General features: G+C 31.0%; 1 protein-coding gene and 1 long non-coding RNA gene across 5 annotated transcripts; both read right to left on the bottom strand.

The window, feature by feature from the left end:
• Positions 1 to 2,494: 2,494 nt before the first annotated feature.
• On the bottom strand, positions 2,495 to 6,144 carry LOC100820442 (uncharacterized). The gene is made up of 5 exons (XR_418335.4): positions 6,020 to 6,144; positions 5,213 to 5,295; positions 4,297 to 4,346; positions 3,478 to 3,592; positions 2,495 to 2,879 (listed from the first exon to the last, which is right to left on the bottom strand). It is a non-coding gene; the product is annotated as an uncharacterized lncRNA (long non-coding RNA).
• Positions 6,145 to 8,435: 2,291 nt separating this feature from the next.
• Positions 8,436 to 16,098, bottom strand: LOC100819906 (BTB/POZ domain-containing protein At5g47800). 4 transcript variants are annotated; one of them, XM_006597556.4, is made up of 9 exons: positions 15,923 to 16,098; positions 15,590 to 15,749; positions 15,378 to 15,462; positions 11,809 to 11,898; positions 11,276 to 11,400; positions 11,042 to 11,111; positions 10,551 to 10,949; positions 9,720 to 10,460; positions 8,436 to 9,243 (listed from the first exon to the last, which is right to left on the bottom strand). In XM_006597556.4, exons 5-9 carry the CDS (start codon positions 11,332 to 11,334, stop codon positions 8,701 to 8,703), a joined length of 1,812 nt encoding a protein of 603 aa, XP_006597619.1. In that variant the 5' UTR covers positions 11,335 to 11,400; positions 11,809 to 11,898; positions 15,378 to 15,462; positions 15,590 to 15,749; positions 15,923 to 16,098; the 3' UTR covers positions 8,436 to 8,700. The 4 variants fall into 4 exon arrangements, with proteins under 4 accessions (XP_006597619.1, XP_006597624.1, XP_006597620.1 ...); XM_006597561.4 differs by having other exon boundaries at positions 11,276 to 11,389; XM_006597557.4 differs by having other exon boundaries at positions 15,676 to 15,749.
• Positions 16,099 to 21,590: the final 5,492 nt, after the last annotated feature.

The raw sequence follows: 21,590 nt of genomic DNA, 5'->3' as shown, positions 1-21,590 counted from the left end.
ATGTAAGAAAATCCAAAAAATAGAAAAAAAAATAAAATTATCATCTATCAATATCAATATCTATAAGTATAATATTTGAAAAAAAAATATCTCCAAGTATAAAAATAAATAAATAGTATTCCAGTTGATTTGAAGAAGGAAATATAGAAATATCCAAAATAATAATAACAAAAATAAAATAAACATTATTATCTATCATTATCAATATCTTTTGTTATAAAAAGGTAAAAATAATAAAATCTACCTTATATAAAAATGATAAAAAAAAATAATATTCTACCTTATAAATGAAATAAGGAAAACAAACAATAAAATTATACCTTATGTGGAAAAGGATAAAAAAGAAATTTATAATAAATTTTTTAATGACAACAATGAAATAAAATATAAAAAAACTAAAGAGAAGTTGCCCTAGAATTTTTGTTGGGGGTATGTTCCCTTGTCAAATGAAATTGTATGGTTAAGTTACACGATCGGTTACAAGTTGACATTAGTTATCTTCCTAGAAGCCAAGAGGGGTAGAGGGTTTCTCAATCTAAGTAGTTGGAAAATGACGAGTGTGAATTTTGCATGTTATTTTAGGTCAAATTCCATTAGGAGTTTACATTCTTATTTACATTGTTAGGACTTTATTTTATGTCTTTGTTCAGTTAACTTTTTTTTTTTGGGCATTTGCATATGAAATCTATTGGCCTTAGACAAAAGGCACTTATGCCGTGTTTGGTCAAGGGGATGGAAGAGAAATGTAGAAAAAAAATATGTGAATCTCATACTTCCTATATTTTAATTTAATTTTAAATTTTATCTTTTATTTTTATTCTCTCAACTAAATACAAGATAAACATCACACTTATTGGACATAAAAACAAATAAACGAGAAGTCTAAAATATAGAAAAGAAGATTAACAACCTTAAAGAATTGTCTAATATTTAATTAGAGTCATCATGCACTTAGAGATCAAGAACCATAGAATGAAGTGATAGACAAAAATCAAAAGAGTCAAACAAAGGCAACAAATATTTGGAGATTAGAAATTGGAGTTCTGTCTACACTTTTTTTTTTTATTTTCTCGTGTTTTTTTATGAGTTGTACGTTTTGTGATTAATGACACGATTAAGAATTGTAACACGATAAGAAAGTTATTCTTTATTTCTAGGGATTTGGGTAGTCCAATGAAAAATTGATGATTTCTTTTGTAATTGCTCCCTTTGTTAACATTATATAAATTTTAATTTAATCTTGGATTTTCTTTATCCTTAATTATGAGTTTATTGTTTCTTATTTATATGATTTTATATGTTAAGTAAAGAATCAAAAGGCGATCTTTAACATTAGAAACTCTAAAATTGGACCTAAGGACTTAAATCACAAACGTAAGTTTAGTAATTTGGAGTTTTTCTCAGAATTATCATAAATCTTAATGTGTTTGATTATTTGCCATGAAAGTGAGGATTAATTTAAACAAATATGTTATTGCGGTTATGAAAGGAACCAATAATTAAATTAGTATAATTAACTCTTAAAATAATACATACTTAAGAAAAAGAGAAATATATAAACAAAGGAAGGAAGGGATGGAGCTTGGAGAAGGAGATGGTATGAGATGGAAAGTTAAAGGAGAAGAAAAGAGAGGTTACGGAGACAGAAAGAGGACTGAGTATATACAGAAGTATTTTATTCTATAATCCTGAATTTGTATTTTAATATCTTTATCTAAGGTGTGTATATATTTTTTGTTATTGCAAATATATTGGATTTTGCTTTGTATGAGATACTTGATGGTATCATCGTTAATTTGATGACATGAGACTTGATGATGTCATCATTGATATAAATGCATCTAACATTTTCTCAACAAATATTACACAATAAGCTAATGTTTGGAAAACTTAAGGATCACAAACAAATAAAAAAAAATATAGAGACGAAAAATAAAAATAATTATATTTACAACAATTTTTGAAAAATCAAGTTTTTACTTAATCATTGCGATATTTTGTGTATGTTAATACAACAGTTTAAAAAGTTAACTAAAAATTTATAAAATATGACGAAAAATATTTGAAATGTCCATATAGTGTGCAACATAAATACATATATCTAATACGAATATAACACTGAAATAATTAATATTTATAAGTATCAATACTTTCTTGATCGTTGAATATGTACCTACACTAATAATTATTGAGCAAAAGGATTCAACTAACAAAAAGGATGAATTGAGTAGTTAAGAGTTTTTTTAAAAAATTACAAAATTATGAGTTAAAATTTATTAAAAGTTATAAAATCATAAATATAATAAAGACCCACACAATATTAAAAAGTATATTAAGAAATATGTTATTAATATTTCTCTTTTTATTATTACCTTTATAAAAGTCAAAGAAAGATAATAAAAATGACGATAATATATTGGTTTTAGCCTTTTTGAGGCACAAAAGTTGATACCAACCATATTTTGAAGCAGAAATTCTTAACTTTGCACCTAAGCTCAGTGATGCCTTTCTAGAAGTCATAATGGCAAAATATATTTGTATCCAAAAGTTTCTGGTGCTATTTCTGAAACACCTGTATATTAATTTTATCCTATTTTGTTTTCATTCCTAATGAAGCAAATAAATAATTAAATTCATTTATTCAAAATCCAAACCTAGTTCATCTACCCAAAAAAATGGAAGGCAACTTTCTATTCAATGGAAATATAAATAGCCCATTTCCATTTTAGCCATATCCTTCTCACAGAATTCCACCACTCTCAAGGGAAACAAGAACCTGCTCAGCCAACACCAGAGAAACTGACATAGATGTGTAGTTGCCTCAAGCATCATCAACTTGTGAGTGAAATACAAAACTGGGAAATGTAGTTGTAATACCTCTGCCAAGAAACAATTTGAAAGATGTTAGATGCTAGAACATGATAACAAAATGCTAGTCAATGTTCAATTAAACATTGTAATTGAGATACATTGTATAGATATATTAGAGATGCCATCCAAGACAAAATCAAAGAGCAATCAGGCTTGTTTACATGGTACGTAGTCCAAAGTTTTCATTTCTAAATTAATTTTCTAATTACATGACACATGACCAGGGACTTTTTTCATTTTTCTTGTACCCTAAGTTTATCTTTCATTTTTGTTTTAAAAAAATAGGTTGAGTTGCTATATCTTCAACAAATAGAAAGAGGCAAATATATACGTGCAAACAGTTCAGAGGACAAGTGTTTGGGTAAGAGTGGAGACATGAAGAAAGAGGACACATCAGTTGGGGGCATAATTCTTTTTTAAACCTGCGAATCGATTTAACAAATTTTGGATTGTTTAAGAATTTGAAACTTTTCCTGTAAAAAGTACAGATGGATAGCTTTTGTCCTATTCGTAACAATTCCATGGCTTATTTTAACAAACTAACATGCACGCGTCTTAATATAAACTAGTAAGATTTGGTGTTATTAATAACAAGAAGAAACTTACTTGAAATAATGAAGAGTCATATTTTTTAGAAGGGATGGATATGTTGCAAGACAAGGTTTAGCCATTCTTCCTTGTCAATCTTCCCATCATGTTTTGTATCAGCTTCCTCGAATGTCTGAAGATCGAGTTTAAGTACAGTTAGTGATAGCTCTATAGAGAAGATTATAATAGCACAAAGGACTTGGTATGCCATAATCTTCAAGTCAACATACATAATTTAAGAGGTTCACAAGAACAAGGCTAAAGATTTACTTTATTTAGTAGAAAAATATTGTAAAGACTTTGGTCCATGTATAAGGAAAACATCATACGGAGAACACTTAATTGTCCCACTGATCAATAATTGGTATGAGATATAACGAAGGGAAAACATGTACAACGAAAATAACACATTTAAACTAGCAAGGGAAACAACAACTACCAACCACTCCTAAAACCCATACTGCTTATTTCCAAAGTATGCATGCATTAAAAGCCATGCTTGATAAGATTGCTTTTACTATAGACTATTAAGAAGAGTGTAAAAGATAATAAATTTCACATACCAACAAAAAGCCAAGCAAAACATGAAAAGGAGAGAACAAATACCTAGACTTATGAACAAAATATTAGACATACATACACACTAAAGTTGTCAGATAATGAATACCTTTGTCAATGATGCTTTGAATTAGGCTATCAACAAATAATCCTTTCACACATTGATCGATAGGTAAGAATTAGTATAACACTATATATGACACTATGGAATAGTAGTCCTACATGGTGAGTGATCAAAACTCCATTTATTCAACATCATTTAAAAATAAATTAAATTACCTCTTGTCTCTGAATAAATCCTTGTTTGAGATCATACAATTGGAATGAAACTGGAAAAAAGGGAAAGTTAAGAATCCCCAACAAGCATATAAATTACTACCAATAACAAATGCAGAAAAGGGAAATACATAACATATAACTATAATTTTACAAATACTTTTTTCTTTCTAATCCTTAATAATTTTGTTGGCTAGAAGATATCTAAAATGTTAATAAATATTAGCCACTCTTACAATCAATCTTATCATCAATTGATGCGCTGGTAAATATTAGCCACTCTTACAATCAATCTTATCACCTACATAACGTAAACAATATAAAATCTCGAATAAGGCAAATACATTTCTAAAAGGGATCATATTAAATGTATATGGCATGTAATTGATTTCAAAGTAATTGGATCATGAAATCACCCGATGATCAACCATCCAGCTAAAGAAAGGGGGGGGAGGGGGGGGGGGGGGGGGCCGGGGGGGTAGATAAGAGACTAGTAACATGGTGAAATTATGAAATAACTACGGCACACCGCACAGGGTAATAAAAGGTAGTTATTAAAAATCAAAATTATACTCTACTGTTGAAAATTTTAACTAGAAATACATTGGAACAGTTGATTTTTTTCTAAAAAATCATCAGACTATTTTATTTGTTTTGTATAATTTTTTTGTCCTTATCCTTAGGAAGTTGTAGACAAAACCGTGAGAAATTAAAGCTTTTACATACCCTATCTGCAAATAAGCTCTCTTTCTTGGTTGGCTTGAATAAGGCCAACTGAAATACATCTTGCCATGTAAAATATGGCACTTATTATTTTAGGGATAAGGTAGAAATAATGACATTGTTCAACCAGGTTGAAAAGATAAATACCACTAAAAAAAAATTATAGAAGCACTAAATATGAGATGGGATTACTGACCTTAGTAATTAATCCATCGTCCGTTACTTCAGTGTTGATCTTCTTGAATAGTTCATACAGTTCTTCAATCTCACTTAGACTAACTGCAGTGGAAATAAAACAAGTTATGTTCCAAGTCTTAATAAGAGCCTAAGCAACTGAAAAATGGTAAGGCTATGCAGATTTATTCCTACATAACAGTTTAAAGTCTTCAAAGGCCTTCAGAACGCCTCTATTTTTATTGCCTCTTTTAGCTGGTTTTAGTTATAAATCCTAAAATCTTACTGCATCCTAAATACTTTTATCTCCATTTCTATTAAGTGATTTGATCCTCAATAACGTAAGATCGCCATTAAGCATTTTCTGTCAATGCCATATTTTACATTGAACAAGATGGATATTTATTTTATATAATTAAAATTTATAATAAATAAATATTTTTGAATATATAAATTGTGTATATATTATGAATAAGTCAAATTGTGATAAGCAACTAATCAAGTATTTAGATAAAGATACAAGAAAGATAATTTTATATGGTTAAAGAGATGTTTTTTTTGCTAGTGATGGGAATAGTGTGTAAAATGCACTTTCTGAATAGAAAAGAGAGTGTTGAAAACACTTGTTCAAGAGAGTGAGGCCCTCAATCTCCAAGTTGAGAATTCTAATTTATAGTATAGAAATAGATTGGAGCAAAATTATCCAATTTATGCTAATTTGGAACTGCTATTTACAAAGTTGAAGCCAGAATGAATCACTTGTTTATTGTGAACTAATTAAAGTTCCAAAATTTATAAATTGAAAAGAAATAGGAAGATAAGAACATACACCCTGTTTCTCTTGCTAGCGCTTCTTCTGGATGTTGCAAACCTCAAGGCTGCGGGCACAAATCAGCATCACAAAAATTTATCACAGCAGTATACAACTGCTTTAATCCATTTAAGCAATTCACCATGACGTTTTCCATATGTCAAAATACTCCATACCTAAAATTCCCACACACAATAATTAAAAAAAGCAATAAAATGCACGTGTAAAGAAAGAAAGAAAAAACTAATATTATAATACATAATAAAGAAAACAAGTTAATTTTTTTAACTAAAATAACCCAAGCACACAGAAAGTTTAAGAAACAAAGGGAATAACTGCATAACAAATTATATGAACTTTTTCACATAATCACCTACATTTTCTCAATCCAGGTTGTCTCTACATATGCTTTATGGATAAGTGGTAAAAAGAAAGACAGAAGATAGGGGCAGGGAGGGAGAGAACTCCAATTGATTAATTAAAATGAGGTATTAATAATAAAACAATGAAATGGACTACCAAGTTGAACATGCATCTGGCAGTTGATATAACATTCCTACGAGATTTGACAACATACACACAAAAAGGGCAAGCTAATGAAGGTACAAAGTAGACATGTTTGAATGGAATTGACTTAACAAGGTAAGCATCATCAACAATTTTAATGATATTTATACAAATTCCAAATTGTGATTACATTCACTACCATAAACATGAAGTTCTCATCCCAATAATAAATAATTTAGGCGAATACTAACACTATTAAATGAAAAAAGGCACAATACAAAGTTTAAATTGCATTTCACTTTAGTCACATCATAAAAAAAATTATTTGTTCTATTTTAATAATCTTATTTTAGATACGATTTCAGGAATGGACAAGATGGAATTCCTTCTAAAATACTAGGTTACACAGAAATATTATTCCAAAAGGAAAGAAGGGCATTAATATACACATAATGATTGAAAAACAACCATGGCATGTTCCTAGAAATAGGTGAGACAGAAGTAGAAGAAGTGTTACAGTACTCCTGACCAAGGGTTTATAATTTCATCTTAAGCACTATCACACCGCCAAGTAACTATGTTAACCAGTGTTCTACCATACCAATAGGAATGCAGACAAAAAAGTCACAGCAAACAAGCAATAGATGAATTCAACGCTGTAATGAAGCAGAAAAAAACAAAATAAATGTTTCTATCAGAGATTTAAAGCCCTCTTACATAGTTTTTCAGAATCAAAACTTCACTAACCATTCCCTTTGAAATGTCACTTTTTCACCATCACCACTTAGACTCAAGACAAGAGGCATGAAAAAACACAAGGGATATAGCTAGGATTGACAGCTTCAAGTGTTTCCTTCCAGTCTTTGAGGACAAAACAAGTATATTGCAAGACAACAAATGCATCTACAACAAATGCAGATTATTTTCTCAAAAAAAGTATTGAAAATTAGTGAGTTGCTTGTTTTAATTATTTAATTTCGTATTCATATTTTTCTATTTAGTTAAGCAATAAATATTAAATGAAAACGAAAATATTTAACGCCTTAAAAGTGGTTATTGAAGTATTTAATATTTTAGAATATAGTTAATTTGAAATATTATTAATATAGTTTACTAAAATATATGAAATATTCATTTAATTCAAACATTATGGCAATTACATTATATGCTCTTAATTTGTTAATATAAAAAACACTGTATAAAAATTAATGTTAACATAAATACATTTTTAATTATTTAAAAAATTTATGTTTTCTTTGTTACGGTTAGGAACTGATTTGATTTTGTCTTTGTTTTTTAACCGCCAACCAGACAATATATATATATATATATATATATATATATATATATATATATATATATATATATATATGAACGTACTTCTGTTGTGAGGTATGAAGGTTTTGATGAAGACAAAGTCAGAGACTTAATAAATCGTGAGACACTTAAATGTCACATGTGTTTGGCTCATTAGGTTAAATTTTAGAAAGAATTGAAGTTGCAAAACCCTTTTTTTTTACGTTAAAATACTGGGTTTTATTCATTCAAAGAATAATCAGATACATCTTTGGAAATACGGAGATCCAATTGGTATGGGATCTCTTCAATCGAGTACATGTCATGATAAGTAAAAGCTAACCCAGATAGCATATGGGATGAAACATTTCCACTTTGCTTTGTGAACAACAGGTCCTATCTTTGTTGGCACTTGGAGCAATCTATTGAATTATAAGAGTATTTAATTTTATATACTCCTATCTTTGTTAATTACTAATGAATTCTAGTTTTGACTTTTCCTAGAAATTCAAAAGTGGAGACTAATATTAATAAGTGTTTGTGTGTGTGTGTGTGTGTGAGCACAACTATGCCCAATAATAACATGACATTTAAATGCTAAACTCGTTCATTTTCCTCTGCCACTGCCACAAACACAATAATGGGTTTTAGTCCTTTTTATATAAGGCAATTGAAACGTGATGAAAATAGTATCAGACAGAAGTCATCTGCATTTGTTGCAATGACATCTTTGATCAAGACAACTCTTTAACAGTGACAGATAGTAGAAAGGACAATACCTTGCTTACATTTATGACACATGTAAAAAAGAAATGATAAGAATAGAGGCTACTAAGTTCATATATAGGGAAATGAAGATTGCTCTGAGTGTTTCAAGGGTATAATCACTATTATCTCTATCTTCTCCTTTCACGGCCATGTTCTGATTTTTTGCTTCTTGCCCTTTGTATGTTTTTCTTAGCATCCAAGTCTGACTTGCTGCTTGACATTCTTTGTTCCTTGGCTCCCCTTAACTTTTCCGATCCTATATCTTCATTGTCTCCTCTTATAACCATCTTTTTTTCCAAGTCCAATGCCAACTTACCATCTGATCTTTTAGCTTTGTGTTGACTCTTTTCTCTACTTTCAGCATGGGAGATTCTTCTTGTGACTTCTTCTCTCTTGAATTCTTCTTTGTTTACTAAAGATCGCTTGCCATCGCTATCTCTAGTGGCTGGTCTCTTCTTTGCTCCTAGAAGTAGATCATGAGACTTTTGCAGCTTGGAACTAGTGGTTTCCTTAGAATCTTTTTCTTGTTCAAAGTAGAGGAGCTGCACCACAGTTCTCAGTGGCAGAAATTCATTTTTGACTGCATGTGCACGCACTTCTGGGGTCAGCTTTTGGCACTCCAGAATCCCACACAAGCGCTTTTTGTCTGCTTTGCTCAGGTCAGGATGCACCTTTGTATGCAATGAACATAAGTCACATCACGAATACACCACAATAAGAACTAAATTACCAAAAATATAAAAGCTGACCACTAAAGTTCTGTGTGGATAATTTTCAATAAGCTTTTCTTGTTAGTTAAAAATAATTTATACATAATTTAAAATTAGCTTTTTTGAGTAGTTAAATATATGGGAGAAACTTAATTCATTTTCCCTTCTTATTTTCTTCTCTTGTAAGTACTTATCGAGAAGTTTATTCAAATATGGCCTAAATTTCTTATATTGAAAAATGCCTAATGCTAATTTAGTAACTTTAGTATTTTGATGTGAACAGTGTGTATAAGTTGGCATCTAAAGGTCCTCAAAAGGTGCTGAAGTATCTTGTGTTTCATGAGCATTTGTTATGTATTCAGTAAAGTTACCATGAAAGTTAAACAAAAGTGTAGACATTGTTTTAAGACATTGCATGTATGTCATGGAAAATTCACCTTAAGATAGATGTTTATAGCCTGGTAGAGATCATCATGCTCTAATCGGCCAATAGCTGGCACAGTTTCAGCCAGGGAGACAAATTTTGACACTGGCATATTATCATCCCTTGCCACCACTTGAAGATAGGAATCAATGAGCTTACCAACACTTCTGATTGATTTTATCAAGTGTCTTTTATTCACAGCACCAGGCGAGATTCTTTTCCAAAACTTTAAGTAACTTTCCAACACTGCTAGGACTAATTCTGTGTCATAAAAGTTTTGGTCCAAAGGGGATGTTGAAGGATAAAGCAGGTCACTCACTGTTGCCTCCTCAAACTGTATGCTGGCTCTCTTTACTAGTTCTGTTTTGGTCACTGGGGAGACACCAAGAGGGCTTGAAATGCTGAGAAGCCTTAACAAGAAGCCAGCTGAAACCGACCCTCTATCAGCAGGAATCATGCTCACAATTGTCTCCAGAATTTTTCGGCTCACAGCTTTAGATTCTTCTGCTTGTGTTGCTGAATTGAATGAACTTTTAAGCTTTGTGATGCTGGGTAGCCACTTACAGGCATAGACATGCAGAGCTTCGCCAATAAGCTGTGGTGGGAGCACATAAGTTGATCTAATAGCCATTAATATGCACCTGAAAAGATCTATGTTAAGATCGGACACATCCTCAGTCCACCAATCCTTTGGGACTGAATGATGCTGTTTTCTGGTATAACCGGGCCTAGTGTAGGTGTAGGACCATTTGACCTGCACATAATCATCACTGTTATGCAAAAAAATGTTCCAAGCACCAATCTTAGAAACGTGAATTTTTTTTTATGGTCTCAAGTTCTTGACCTGTGGTGGGGGTGTAAGAATTTTCTCAATAATTAAATCAATGCATTTTCTTGTTATGCCAAGATTCTCAGACCACTCCGGTAACTTGTTAGTGGCCTGCAGTGCTGCAATAGAGTCTTTCCATCCTTCAAGAATGCATGAACTGAAGAAAGCCTCAAGTTTGCTTACAAAGTTTCCTTTCTCAATGGACTCGTTCATTTGGAGGAGTTTAGCAGCACAGAGTGCGGGTACAAAGTTATGAGCACTGATGTTGATTGAAACTCCATAGCAGAACTTAGCACAGATTTCAAATGCATCTGCCCCTCCAGGCATATCATGAAGCTCTAGAGGAACATTCTCAGAATCACTAGAATCTGAGCAAAGCCTTCGTAGAAGGCCACATTTTGGAAGAAGGGAAGACTGCAGTACACACAAATAGAATTATAGATGAACCAAGATTAAATTTGTTATTTTCTTTTATGCACACATCACACTCAATCTAATTCTAATACCTTGTGTAGCAGATAAGTAGTGTCATAGATTTTTATCACAAGGTCAGATGGAATATCTGAAACAAGACTCCTGCATTTATGATGATAATATATGTTAGTTTATGAATACATATATATATATATATATATATATATATATATAGAGAGAGAGAGAGAGAGAGAGAGAGGAGAGGGGGGGGGGGGGGGGGGGAATAGGTTGTGTACCACTCTTGGGCCAAAGATCAATACAAATACCTGGTAGCTTGTTCACTGTAGAAAGTATCTGGCCTTGTTCCAAGTTTCATGAACTTCATATCTACTTATTGTGATCTATCCCCAATGATCAAGAAAAAACCTCTACTTGAAAGCCTGCACAAATTCTGAACACTACAACTTTAATGCTACTACAGATCCCATAAAGTAAAGGTCAGGATACTATGCTTAAGTAATTATATAGAGAGAGAGAACAGCATTATGTGTTTTATATTAAACAACCCTTTTTTCAGGTGTGAATCAAAAGAGTTTCTAGTTGTTGCAAGATATTGGAGAGCATGCACACATGGATTATATCATGGCTCTGGTTCATGATTATGCAACACCCCAACATGATAGTAGCACCTTCTATTTCAAGAAAGCAAACTAAGAACTGGAGGAGAGGGTGAAGAAATCACTATATATGAAGGTTGAAGACCGGGACATGAATTCACATGATATCATTCTTCATACTACTATGTATGAGAAAAACCCAGAAAATAAAGAACAGAAAGAAATATGCAAAAAATCCTTACCTCAACTTTCATATAACAATGGCCCTCACAACCTCATTGGTTTGCATATAACTCTGCAAGAACTTCAATTTATAGATGTGGTGTCCTCATCTACAGATGAAATAAAGCAAGAAACAATAAATTCCAATTTTTGCCTTCATGCACTGAGAAAGAGTACACAGCACAGTAACTGTATAGAGAAGTACTTGTGCTAGATGCCATGCATTGATGCAGAACAGTAAACTCTATAGAGAAGTACTTATGCTAGATGCCATGCATTGATGCAAATTTGTCTCTACCCTGGTGCCTTTGGAAGTTACTTCCAACTTCAAGCTGAACTAAGTAGGTGAAGCTAATAAATAAAATTAGATGGATGAAGAATACTCTAATTTAGTTACACCAGATTTCAGATCCTTATGCCCACTGTGCCGGTTCCAGACATGTAACAACTAATAAGAAACTGAAGAACTTTAAAATTCGAATACCGATGACTTATAACGTTACACAACTCATCTGTATTGTTTTCTTCATATTTTGAGCAAGGGAAAACTATGTCAACAAGAGAAGAACAAGGAAACTGATAATGGAAAATGCTAATATCAATGTCCTCTTATTATAACATTAGTGTTACATAAGCCCCTGCACTTGCAGCTGTGCCGACAAAGTAGTTACCATTTGATTTTGATTAGAAGTGAAGTTTCTCCTGTTGTTGCTAACCTTAATAGTTAATAGCTCATGGTTTTTCTAGAGCTTTGTCTCTCGGGTGATCACTTGATATGGGGAAAAAAGCCACCCTCTATTATAAGTTATACATTCCATTTGGGCAAATATCCAAATGATTTTAAAGGGATTTGTACCAAACTCTCCAATTATGGCTGCACATAATTCTTTATCGGAAATGCATTTTGGATAAAGCAACAACATGATTTAAACTTTACTTAAATTATTGCACACATCAGCATCTTTTTTCTACTCCAAATATGTTGATTGGAGAAAGTAAAAAGTAAAAACTCAATAACTCTTCTGAAGTATAATGCAGCAAACAACATATATTTAAATTTTCCTACAAACTGCAAAAGAGTATTATGCGTATAGCTTAGGAAATTAGTGTAGATAAATATCTAGAACCAATACTTGTTTCCACTGCTCAATTGGATTTTAGAGAAGAAAATCATCCTTACATCCAAAACCAACTTTAGGATTTTGTTATTGGACAAATCCTCAAAGTGAATCTCAGAACTGATGCATACCTACATTTCTCTTTTTGGTCTCAGAGCTTGGTATGTCACTTTGGATCCTGACTAATCTATTTTTTTTTTAAATGATGAAAACAAAGTTTGAACCTAGGATTTTGTATATAGTACTCAAACCTTATTAATGTGGTAATTTTTCTTTGCTGGTATTCTAGGAGGAAATTAGGTGATATGTGATATCAAATATAACTCTGATTTCAATTACTTGTACGAGGTCCAGTTATTTATCATATATTTTTTTATCAATCAGCTATTTATCATATAGATATATTTAATGTTTACTGATAATAAATTCATGAGTAGTTTGTTAATCATGTGATAAACATTGGTAACCAAAACAAGTAACTAAAACATTACTAACCAAGTGTGGATGTAACTGTTTCCTTTTACATACTTCTTAACAACACATATTCCCTCCATTCTCAAATAAATGTTACTTCAGCAAAACTTTTTTGTTCAAAATAATCTGTTGTTTTTCACTGCCAAGAAATCATTTATTACCTCTTTTTTTTCAGCTTTCCGTTCTCCTTTCAAGAAAGCATAAATTAATATCATATATTTTCAAGAAAAGGACAATTTTGTCCTATTGTGCTTTTTCTTCTTCTCACAGTATTGGAATAGTTGATCGTTTCCTTAATCCTTGTACAATATTCTAAAGTGACACTAATTTGAGAATGAGGGGAGTATAATAATTTAAATGTCATTAAAGAATTATTTATTTTTATAATTCATAACGAATAAATGGCCGAGAACTAATTACATAGACACATACACATATAATATGCTGAGAGTTTTCTAGTTGAATATTTTCATTATTTTGTGTATTGAATACTCATCCAACCCTCAAAAAAATTATAAATGAAGAAAGAAGCAGCAGCATCGAAAAAAGATGCCTTTATGCAACAAAACATACATGTTTAACCTTCACTAATGGTGCCTGTGTTTGGAAGTTGAAGATTAACTATTTATGTGAGACCCAAAAAAATATACTATAGCTTTAAAAGTACCCCACTGCTTGGATCATAAGTGTATATAAATCCAAAGCAAACATGTACTAAAACACACTGAGATCTTTCCAGAAGAAACTTTTGATTCCATGCATATAAGGAAGCTTGATTATGTTAAGAAAATAGTATGGAAATCCGAGAGAAAATGATGCAGCAAGCTAATGTGACCACTGGCCAATATCCTCCTATAAGATAATACAAAAATTATCCATGCATCATTTTTGTGAGGTTACTTTGCCTAGTCACTTTCTTTGTGTCTCCAAAGAACTTAGATATATATAAACTAATGTAGACTTTTTTTTTCTATTGAAACTTATAATTGGCCAGGATTGATCCTTATCCAATGTATGCTCTTCTCAATTATTCTACCCTTTGTTAAGTACATAAGAACCAAGAAAGACGGAAGACAACTTTTTCTTTCTTCCATTATTTCTCTTTTTCTTCCCAATTTTATTCATATAATTGCTGAAAGAGCTCAGAATTATTAATTTCACAAAAGCAGCTCTTTAGACAAGTTTGATATAAGGGAAACAAAGAAGAACCTATACAATGCTTCTTAAGGTTGAGGATTGTGATACATTAGTGCTACTTCTGTGAGGCCTTTTCCACCGTTCATTTATTAAAATCTGGCATACAGTTTGGTCCGTGCTTTCACAGACAAGTGGAAGCAAAGCAAAAAGCACCGTGTTTGTGGCACAGCACCTACATTACTTTCAACAAGACACAAAAAAAAGTGCTTCATGTTTTACTTCCAAATAATATGGCATCAGAATCTTTCAAGGCACCTTTTTCTTAGAGGTAATAACTCTCACAGATCCCAATTCCATGATCACCGCCAAAATTCAGAAAGTGCATAGTTAATTTCAGCTACCTTTGCTAAATAAAGAATCAATGACATCCCTATATGATTCTTGGATGGCATTTAGCCAATTATGTGGTTCTTCTTCGCATCTTCAATTGATAAAAGTTCTCTACTAGTCACTCTCCCTCTCACACCCTTCACAATATGGTTTTACCATTTTCCTTTTTGTCTTTTTTCTCTTGGAATTTTTTAAGCCAACAGAACCTACTGTGTGCTGCTTTTTCAGAAAAACAAATTTATATCTGACAAAAGTGTTCTTCATCTTTATAACAGAATGAAAAAGGCTTTTAACTGGTTGTGAAGTGGTAAGTCAAACAAAAATGCTTTAATCAAATTCCTCCCTAGCCCCCTACTTATCTCCCTATGCTTTCATAATTAGGCCTCTCATCAAAACACTAAACAATTGCATTGGAAATGTCTAAAGAACTTTAGAAAGAAAAAAAAAAGTAAAGAAAGCAGAAAACGTACCCCGTGAACATATCATTGATGTTACTTGAATGATAGGAACCAGAAAAAAGCATTCACAACTGAAAAAGCTGCAGTTCCTAAGTAACTGCACAAAATGAAGAAAGTAGATGAAGCAGAAGCATCAGTTTTTGATATATGGTGGCCTAAACTAAAGTCAGAAAGAAAGCATATATGCATGGACAAGTGAAGCAGGAAAGTGAATATTGCTTTACTAGTTTCATGCAAGTAATCCTCAGAGACAGAAATAGAGGGAGGGTTATGCTATAGCTTAAAAGCCTCGTGTAGAAGTAGAACCAACCAGGGAAGGCACCAACACCAACACCAAGTGAAGGAAAACGAGTACGCTACCACAATGTCTCCTAACCAAGAGTGCTATAGAGTACAACATTGAAAAGAGAGAGATTAGGAGTGGTTCCTTTGGAATTAGTCAACTTAGTAATGTATCAAAAGCATGCCATGATATATTCCTTTGAATAGTAGCAAATTCTAGAATGCAATAGAGAGAGGGAGAGAAAAAAAATGATAAACAAGTCTTGAGTCTTCACCTCAACAGCTTCAAAAATAGGTGCTGTATAATTAAACCACAAAAAGCATGCAATGCGAGTGGGTTAAGGCATTGGAGTGCTCTATCCTATACTAATTGAAAAGAAGCTTGTGTGGGGCCTAGACTCAAACATAAATGAAAGATACACTGTGCATTCATCATCATGCTTCCCCCCACTAATACTTTGGGATATTCTTCTTCTATTAGGACCTATGCTTGGGCCACCCTTGTGTGCATGTTGGCCACGTGTCCATTTCTGTGCCGTTTGTTACATCAACCCTGATGAGATTGCTCTGACTTCTCCCTTTTAGTTTGTTCTGAAACACAGACAAAGATTTCTCTTTCTCATCCCTATCACTGTATGGCTTCATTTTGGAGGTGTTTTTGTCATAATTTTTCAATCAGTGATTAGAATTGGAGTTTATTGTGATTACTAAAATAAAACTCCAATTCTAATTCTTGTAATTGAAAAATTAATGGTAATCCTCCAAAATAAGACTCCAATTCTCATTCCTGTTAGGTTTAACTGATCTTTATTGGAAATCCTTGTAGCAAGGATATTTTTTAACCTGACTGTCAGAAATTAATTCTTTTGGAATGTAGAAATTAATGAAATAGGCATGATCTTTCTCTATGAAGTCTTTTTTATACACATGATTAGATTCAAATTCTTAACATATTTAATCAACCTAACTATCTGTCGATTAGGCTAAACTTTGTTGGTAACTTGGTAATGAAAATCTTTATTATGCGAATTACCTATATAAAACTCTAAGTTTAATTAGAAAATAATACTGAAACTAGCGCATATGGAACAACTATTTATGAACATTGTTGACAATAAAAATCTTTATTGTACGAATTATTTAGATAAAACTTTAATTTTGATTAGAAAATAATACTAAAAGGCCTTATATGTAACTCCAATTTAAATTTTGTCCTTTTATTTTTGGTTAATCATTCATGCGTGAAGCCTATTCTCTCTGCTCCTGTTCATTCACTCGTGCATGGATTCTTTAGCTCGCCCCTGGGGTCCCCAGATGATTTTATTTCATGTCATGGACAAGAACAAGGGACCCCTCACCAGTCCCTTCAGCTGAAAGAAGATGGGGTAACCATTAACAAAAAGTCTTTAATTAGCACTAAGAAGCAACAAGATAGAGGGAAAAAAATGAATGGTTTGGTTTTGGTGCCAAGTGTGTCAATCTTGAACAACTAGCTAGCATAGAAAACAATGTATGAACATAAGCTAAAAGCAATTTCCTTGATTACTTTTTTTTGGTCCAAGTCCAACCCAAATGATGCAATGACTAAGGGATGATGTCGATGGACATGATGAACTTCATGATCTCAATAACATATGATCATGATAACAGTGATCATTATCTTCAATTTCTTTTGAGTTTCTAAATAAGATCTTGTTATTATTATACAGTGTCCTAACCAATTTACGAACCGACCATGTGACTTTTCATGAAGATTGTCAGTAATTCTTCTGAGAATCCATGTACCAACCTGTTTTGTTTATTGTGCATGCATCACTTTAATTGATGTGCTTTTCTTTTCTTCGTAACCTTTGCGGAAATTATATTTCCCCTTACATATAATATCATGACCAAGGTTTATTGAGGGCAGTATTTCCAAATATATAGGGTTGTATTATGATAGTTGTACCATTGATTGATAATAAACTCGCTCTCTTATTTTAAAAATGAAAACATTCTCTGCCCGCGTGTATATATTCTCCTTTTCATTTTGTAATAATGTTTTAATTTTTATAACAAATTAAAATATTAAATTATATTTTTTTAATTTTTAATTAATATTCAAATTTCTTAATCATAATGAGGTTTTTAAAAATTATAATTAAAATCATTTATCTTAAATAAACTAATTTTAAAATATATGTATTGTTATATCTTAATTTATATTTTATACTATCTCTAAAATGATCTTTTATTGATTAAATCAATTCTTATCAAATATTATTTATTTATTTATTTTATTGATTATATTTTTGTATTTTTTTTGTCTTAATCATTCAATTCATCGAAGAAAAGAAATTTTACCTAATCCCAAAATCAATTAAGAGATAAATAAAATTTAATAAAAAAAATTATTTTCATTAAAATTTAAACTCGAATACTAACTAAACAATATATTTTAGCATTCTAAAAGATGAAAGAAATACCTAAGTTTAGATGTACTCTTACTTCAATAAGTAAGTCAATTATATTTTATAACATTCTAAAAGATGAAAGAAATACCCAAGTTTTAACCTTGATATATTTTGAGAAAAACCTTATTTTTATTTTTAAAAAAAAACAAACTTTCGCAACAAGATTTTGATCATAAAATAAATTAATCAAAGCAATTATTAAATTAATTTGTGCCCAAATATCTTCCCTAACACTGGTTTTGATTTTGTTAATTATTATAATATACACGTCTTTGACTAAAGGGAAACTTATAACTTTTCGTTACATCAATTATTCTCGTTATGAGATGTTAAAAAAGATAGACGAAATCAATGCTTTTACGGCAGTTTCAAGCTTATACGTTTTCATATATTCTCGTTAGTTTTTTACTTCATTTTTTTTTAATCCATGCGACTTCTCTCAAGTATAATTAAACAGTGAAGAGGAAGTAACTTTCATATCACTATTACTGGTTATTATTATTATGGGGTAATTAAAAAAGTGGTCATGAGTATGAAATAGTGGGGAAAATACATGGCTAAAATTCACATATAAAATGATTGCCGATTGCTAAAATTAATGATGCAAGTATAGACGTGTATTATTGACGATTAAAAGTTCCTACAATAGCAATTAATTATTGATTATTATGTCTATTTACGTGAAGTGGCAGTTTAAAACTTGGCATTTAATTTAAGACAGTAGGCCCTCACGTATACTAGAATTATGTCATGGGTTGCTTTGATAATTTCTCAAGATATATATGGTCAGGCATGAACCATGAATTAATTGGTTCAGACATTATCAATAATGGCAATGACATTACATATATGAGTAAACCTCCAATTAAAATACAGTGCATAGTAATAACTAATAAGTATGGCTTGGAAACCCTGTCCAAGCTTTAGATTGTCATGGTAGTAGTCAACAGCTACTTCATCATAATGGGCCCACTACTTCCAAGCAAATTAGGGTTCTTGCATCCCATTTGAGCAGACAAGTAGTTTAGTATATAATAGAATGTTTGACGGGGTGGTACAAAAAAAATAATTAAATTCTTTCTAAAAATAATTATTCCTAAAAAATATTTATATTCCTAAACAGGTCCTGACCAAAATACCGTACCCCACATTTCTGCATTACATTGGTCCTATTTTATTTATTGTAAATCCTTCATTACATTTATGTGAGATGCTATTTTTAAGGAATTGCATTTTTTTTCTGACTCTGGTTTATTTGACTATTTTAATTTATGAAAATCAGCACTATTTCGAAAAGGGTTTGAGGTTCAATTCGTGTAGTGGGTTACCAATATATGTTTAAATATATATTTTGTCTTTAATGTTATTTTTATTTTTGTCCCTATAAAAAAATTCATTTTACTTCTTGTAAGATGTATTTTTTTTTTTGTTTTTCATCCTTAAAAGTTTTAGGTAATATTTTTTTCATTGTTTAAAATACTAATTTTATTATTTAAAGTGTTATCTAAAATAAACATATTTTATGAAAATATATATAATCCAAATATGTAAATTTCCCTGTGATGCATATTTTGGTGCCTCTGTTATTTGCAAGCCCAGTGCCCCAATACATATATGCTCCTAGCTAGTTCAACGTTGTGTAAAAGTTGCGAGTTTGTGTCCAAGCACCTATAAACACGAAAAAAGGAAGACCTTTTAATTTAGGGTTCTTTGGACTTTCTCTAGAATCGAAAGCTAAGGAGACAGTTGGACACACTCTCTACCATGGAAAATTGCATTGGAAACAAATCTTAAAGATTTAATGGTTCTATTTTCATGGTTATTAAAAAGCAATAATATAATTATTTATACCTGAAATCAAAGGAATTTAATTCAATTGATTAAGTAGCATACGCGAGTTATTATAAATTTTGTAATATTATGTTTGATTCTCACTAATAAAAAAAAAAAAAAATATATATATATATATATATATATATATATATATATATATGTATATGTATAATATTGTAAGAAAATTAATCATACATAAATTAATTCCGTGCAACACACAAGTGCTGATTTCATATATTTATCTTTTTTTTTATATAAACCAAGGTGTGAAGAAGCTTCATATATTTATCTTCAAAGTACGCATGATTTTCATATATTTATCCCTAGTGAAGAACATGATCTTAATCAGCAGCTTGATCAAATGGAAGCTTTAGCATAATTATTTTTCAAGAGAAGCAGGTTAGCAAATATTAGCATGGACTAAAAGTTGGGATACAGAAAAATTGTGTTTAACCATTCACCTCTGTGTTGTGCTTTTTTCAATGATTAGAAAAGGTAAACCATCAACACTTATGCTGCTCTTCGGAGAGAACAATGGTTGTGCTCATATATCATAACCAACCAATTCCAAACATACTTGTCCATATTGTGAATCATTTGGTTCGGTTGTCTTTTTTGACCAACTCTGCTAGTGGAAACATTTTCTTTGACTCCCTAATTGTAGTGTAATTAGGCTGAGACCAACTTTTAATGTCCATCTTTATTACAAAAGTTGCTACAATAAAACTTAAATTTTAACTAGAGAATCACAGCTAAAACATGACAAACGAAAATATCATGTTGGCAACTTTAAAAGTAAAAAATAAAAAATCGTTGACCCTCTAAAGCATGACCACTTAAAATGATTGTAGCAACTTTGTTGTCAATATTGCTTTTAAACATTGAAAGCAAAAACGCTTTTAAGACAAAACTACTGCATGAACTTTTTTTTACCAATACTTCATCAACTTTTAAAAACTCATTTTAAAACTTTCAATGTAGGGTGATATCTCAGAGTTAAAACAAAGGACAAATAAAACTCGCAGAAAATTGAAATTAGTAATAAGGTCGTTATGCTTGTTATCGAGTTCCTCAGGTTCTTTACCTCAATAACCTCACAAATTTTCTTTCCGGTTTCCATTTTTCACCCTTTTGGTCATCTCAACCGCAAATTAGAACCTTTTTAGGCTTGATTATTGGTAAGAAAGTGAGTAGAATATTCTTCCAAAAACAAGGTGTTAAAGGGCTACCAAGTGTTTTCCATTGCAAATTTGCAAGCCAATTTCTATTTCAAAGAAATACATAACGACGTTTTTTACATACATAATACAAATTACTATTTAAGGTGAGAGAAATCAGTTCTCCACAAACCGATTTCTCACCTTTTTTTTAATTTTTTTTTTACCTAAAGAACCGATTTTATATCTTATTTTTTTTAAAGCTACCTTACTACATCGATTCCTGGGGAGCCGATCTCGTAAGGGTTTTTTTTTTAATATTAGGACATAGTTCAGAAAGTTTATTTTTTTCGTTTTATTAATTTATTTGAGTTTTTGTTTTTTAAAAATTGTTTTTTTGTTACAATTTCTTTTAAAATTATTATTTTTTGTTTTAATTTTTTTAATTCACTAATTTATATATATTAAATTATAAAAAATAGAATTTACATAAAATAGCA

Source organism: Glycine max, chromosome 15, assembly GCF_000004515.6.
Source record: "Glycine max cultivar Williams 82 chromosome 15, Glycine_max_v4.0, whole genome shotgun sequence".
Taxonomy (NCBI): Eukaryota; Viridiplantae; Streptophyta; class Magnoliopsida; order Fabales; family Fabaceae; genus Glycine; species Glycine max.
This window is presented reverse-complemented; position numbering and strand designations above follow the sequence as displayed.

Excerpts from the sequence above, each read along its gene's own strand:
- LOC100819906 (XM_006597556.4), bottom strand. The coding sequence starts at position 11,334 with ATGAAGTTCATGAAACTTGGAACAAGGCCAGATACTTTCTACAGTGAA. Across the intron at positions 11,112-11,275 it reads TACAGTGAACAAGCTACCAG|GAGTCTTGTTTCAGATATTC; the intron begins GTATTTGTATTG and ends TCATAAATGCAG. Across the intron at positions 10,950-11,041 it reads CTACTTATCTGCTACACAAG|TCTTCCCTTCTTCCAAAATG; the intron begins GTATTAGAATTA and ends TGTGTACTGCAG.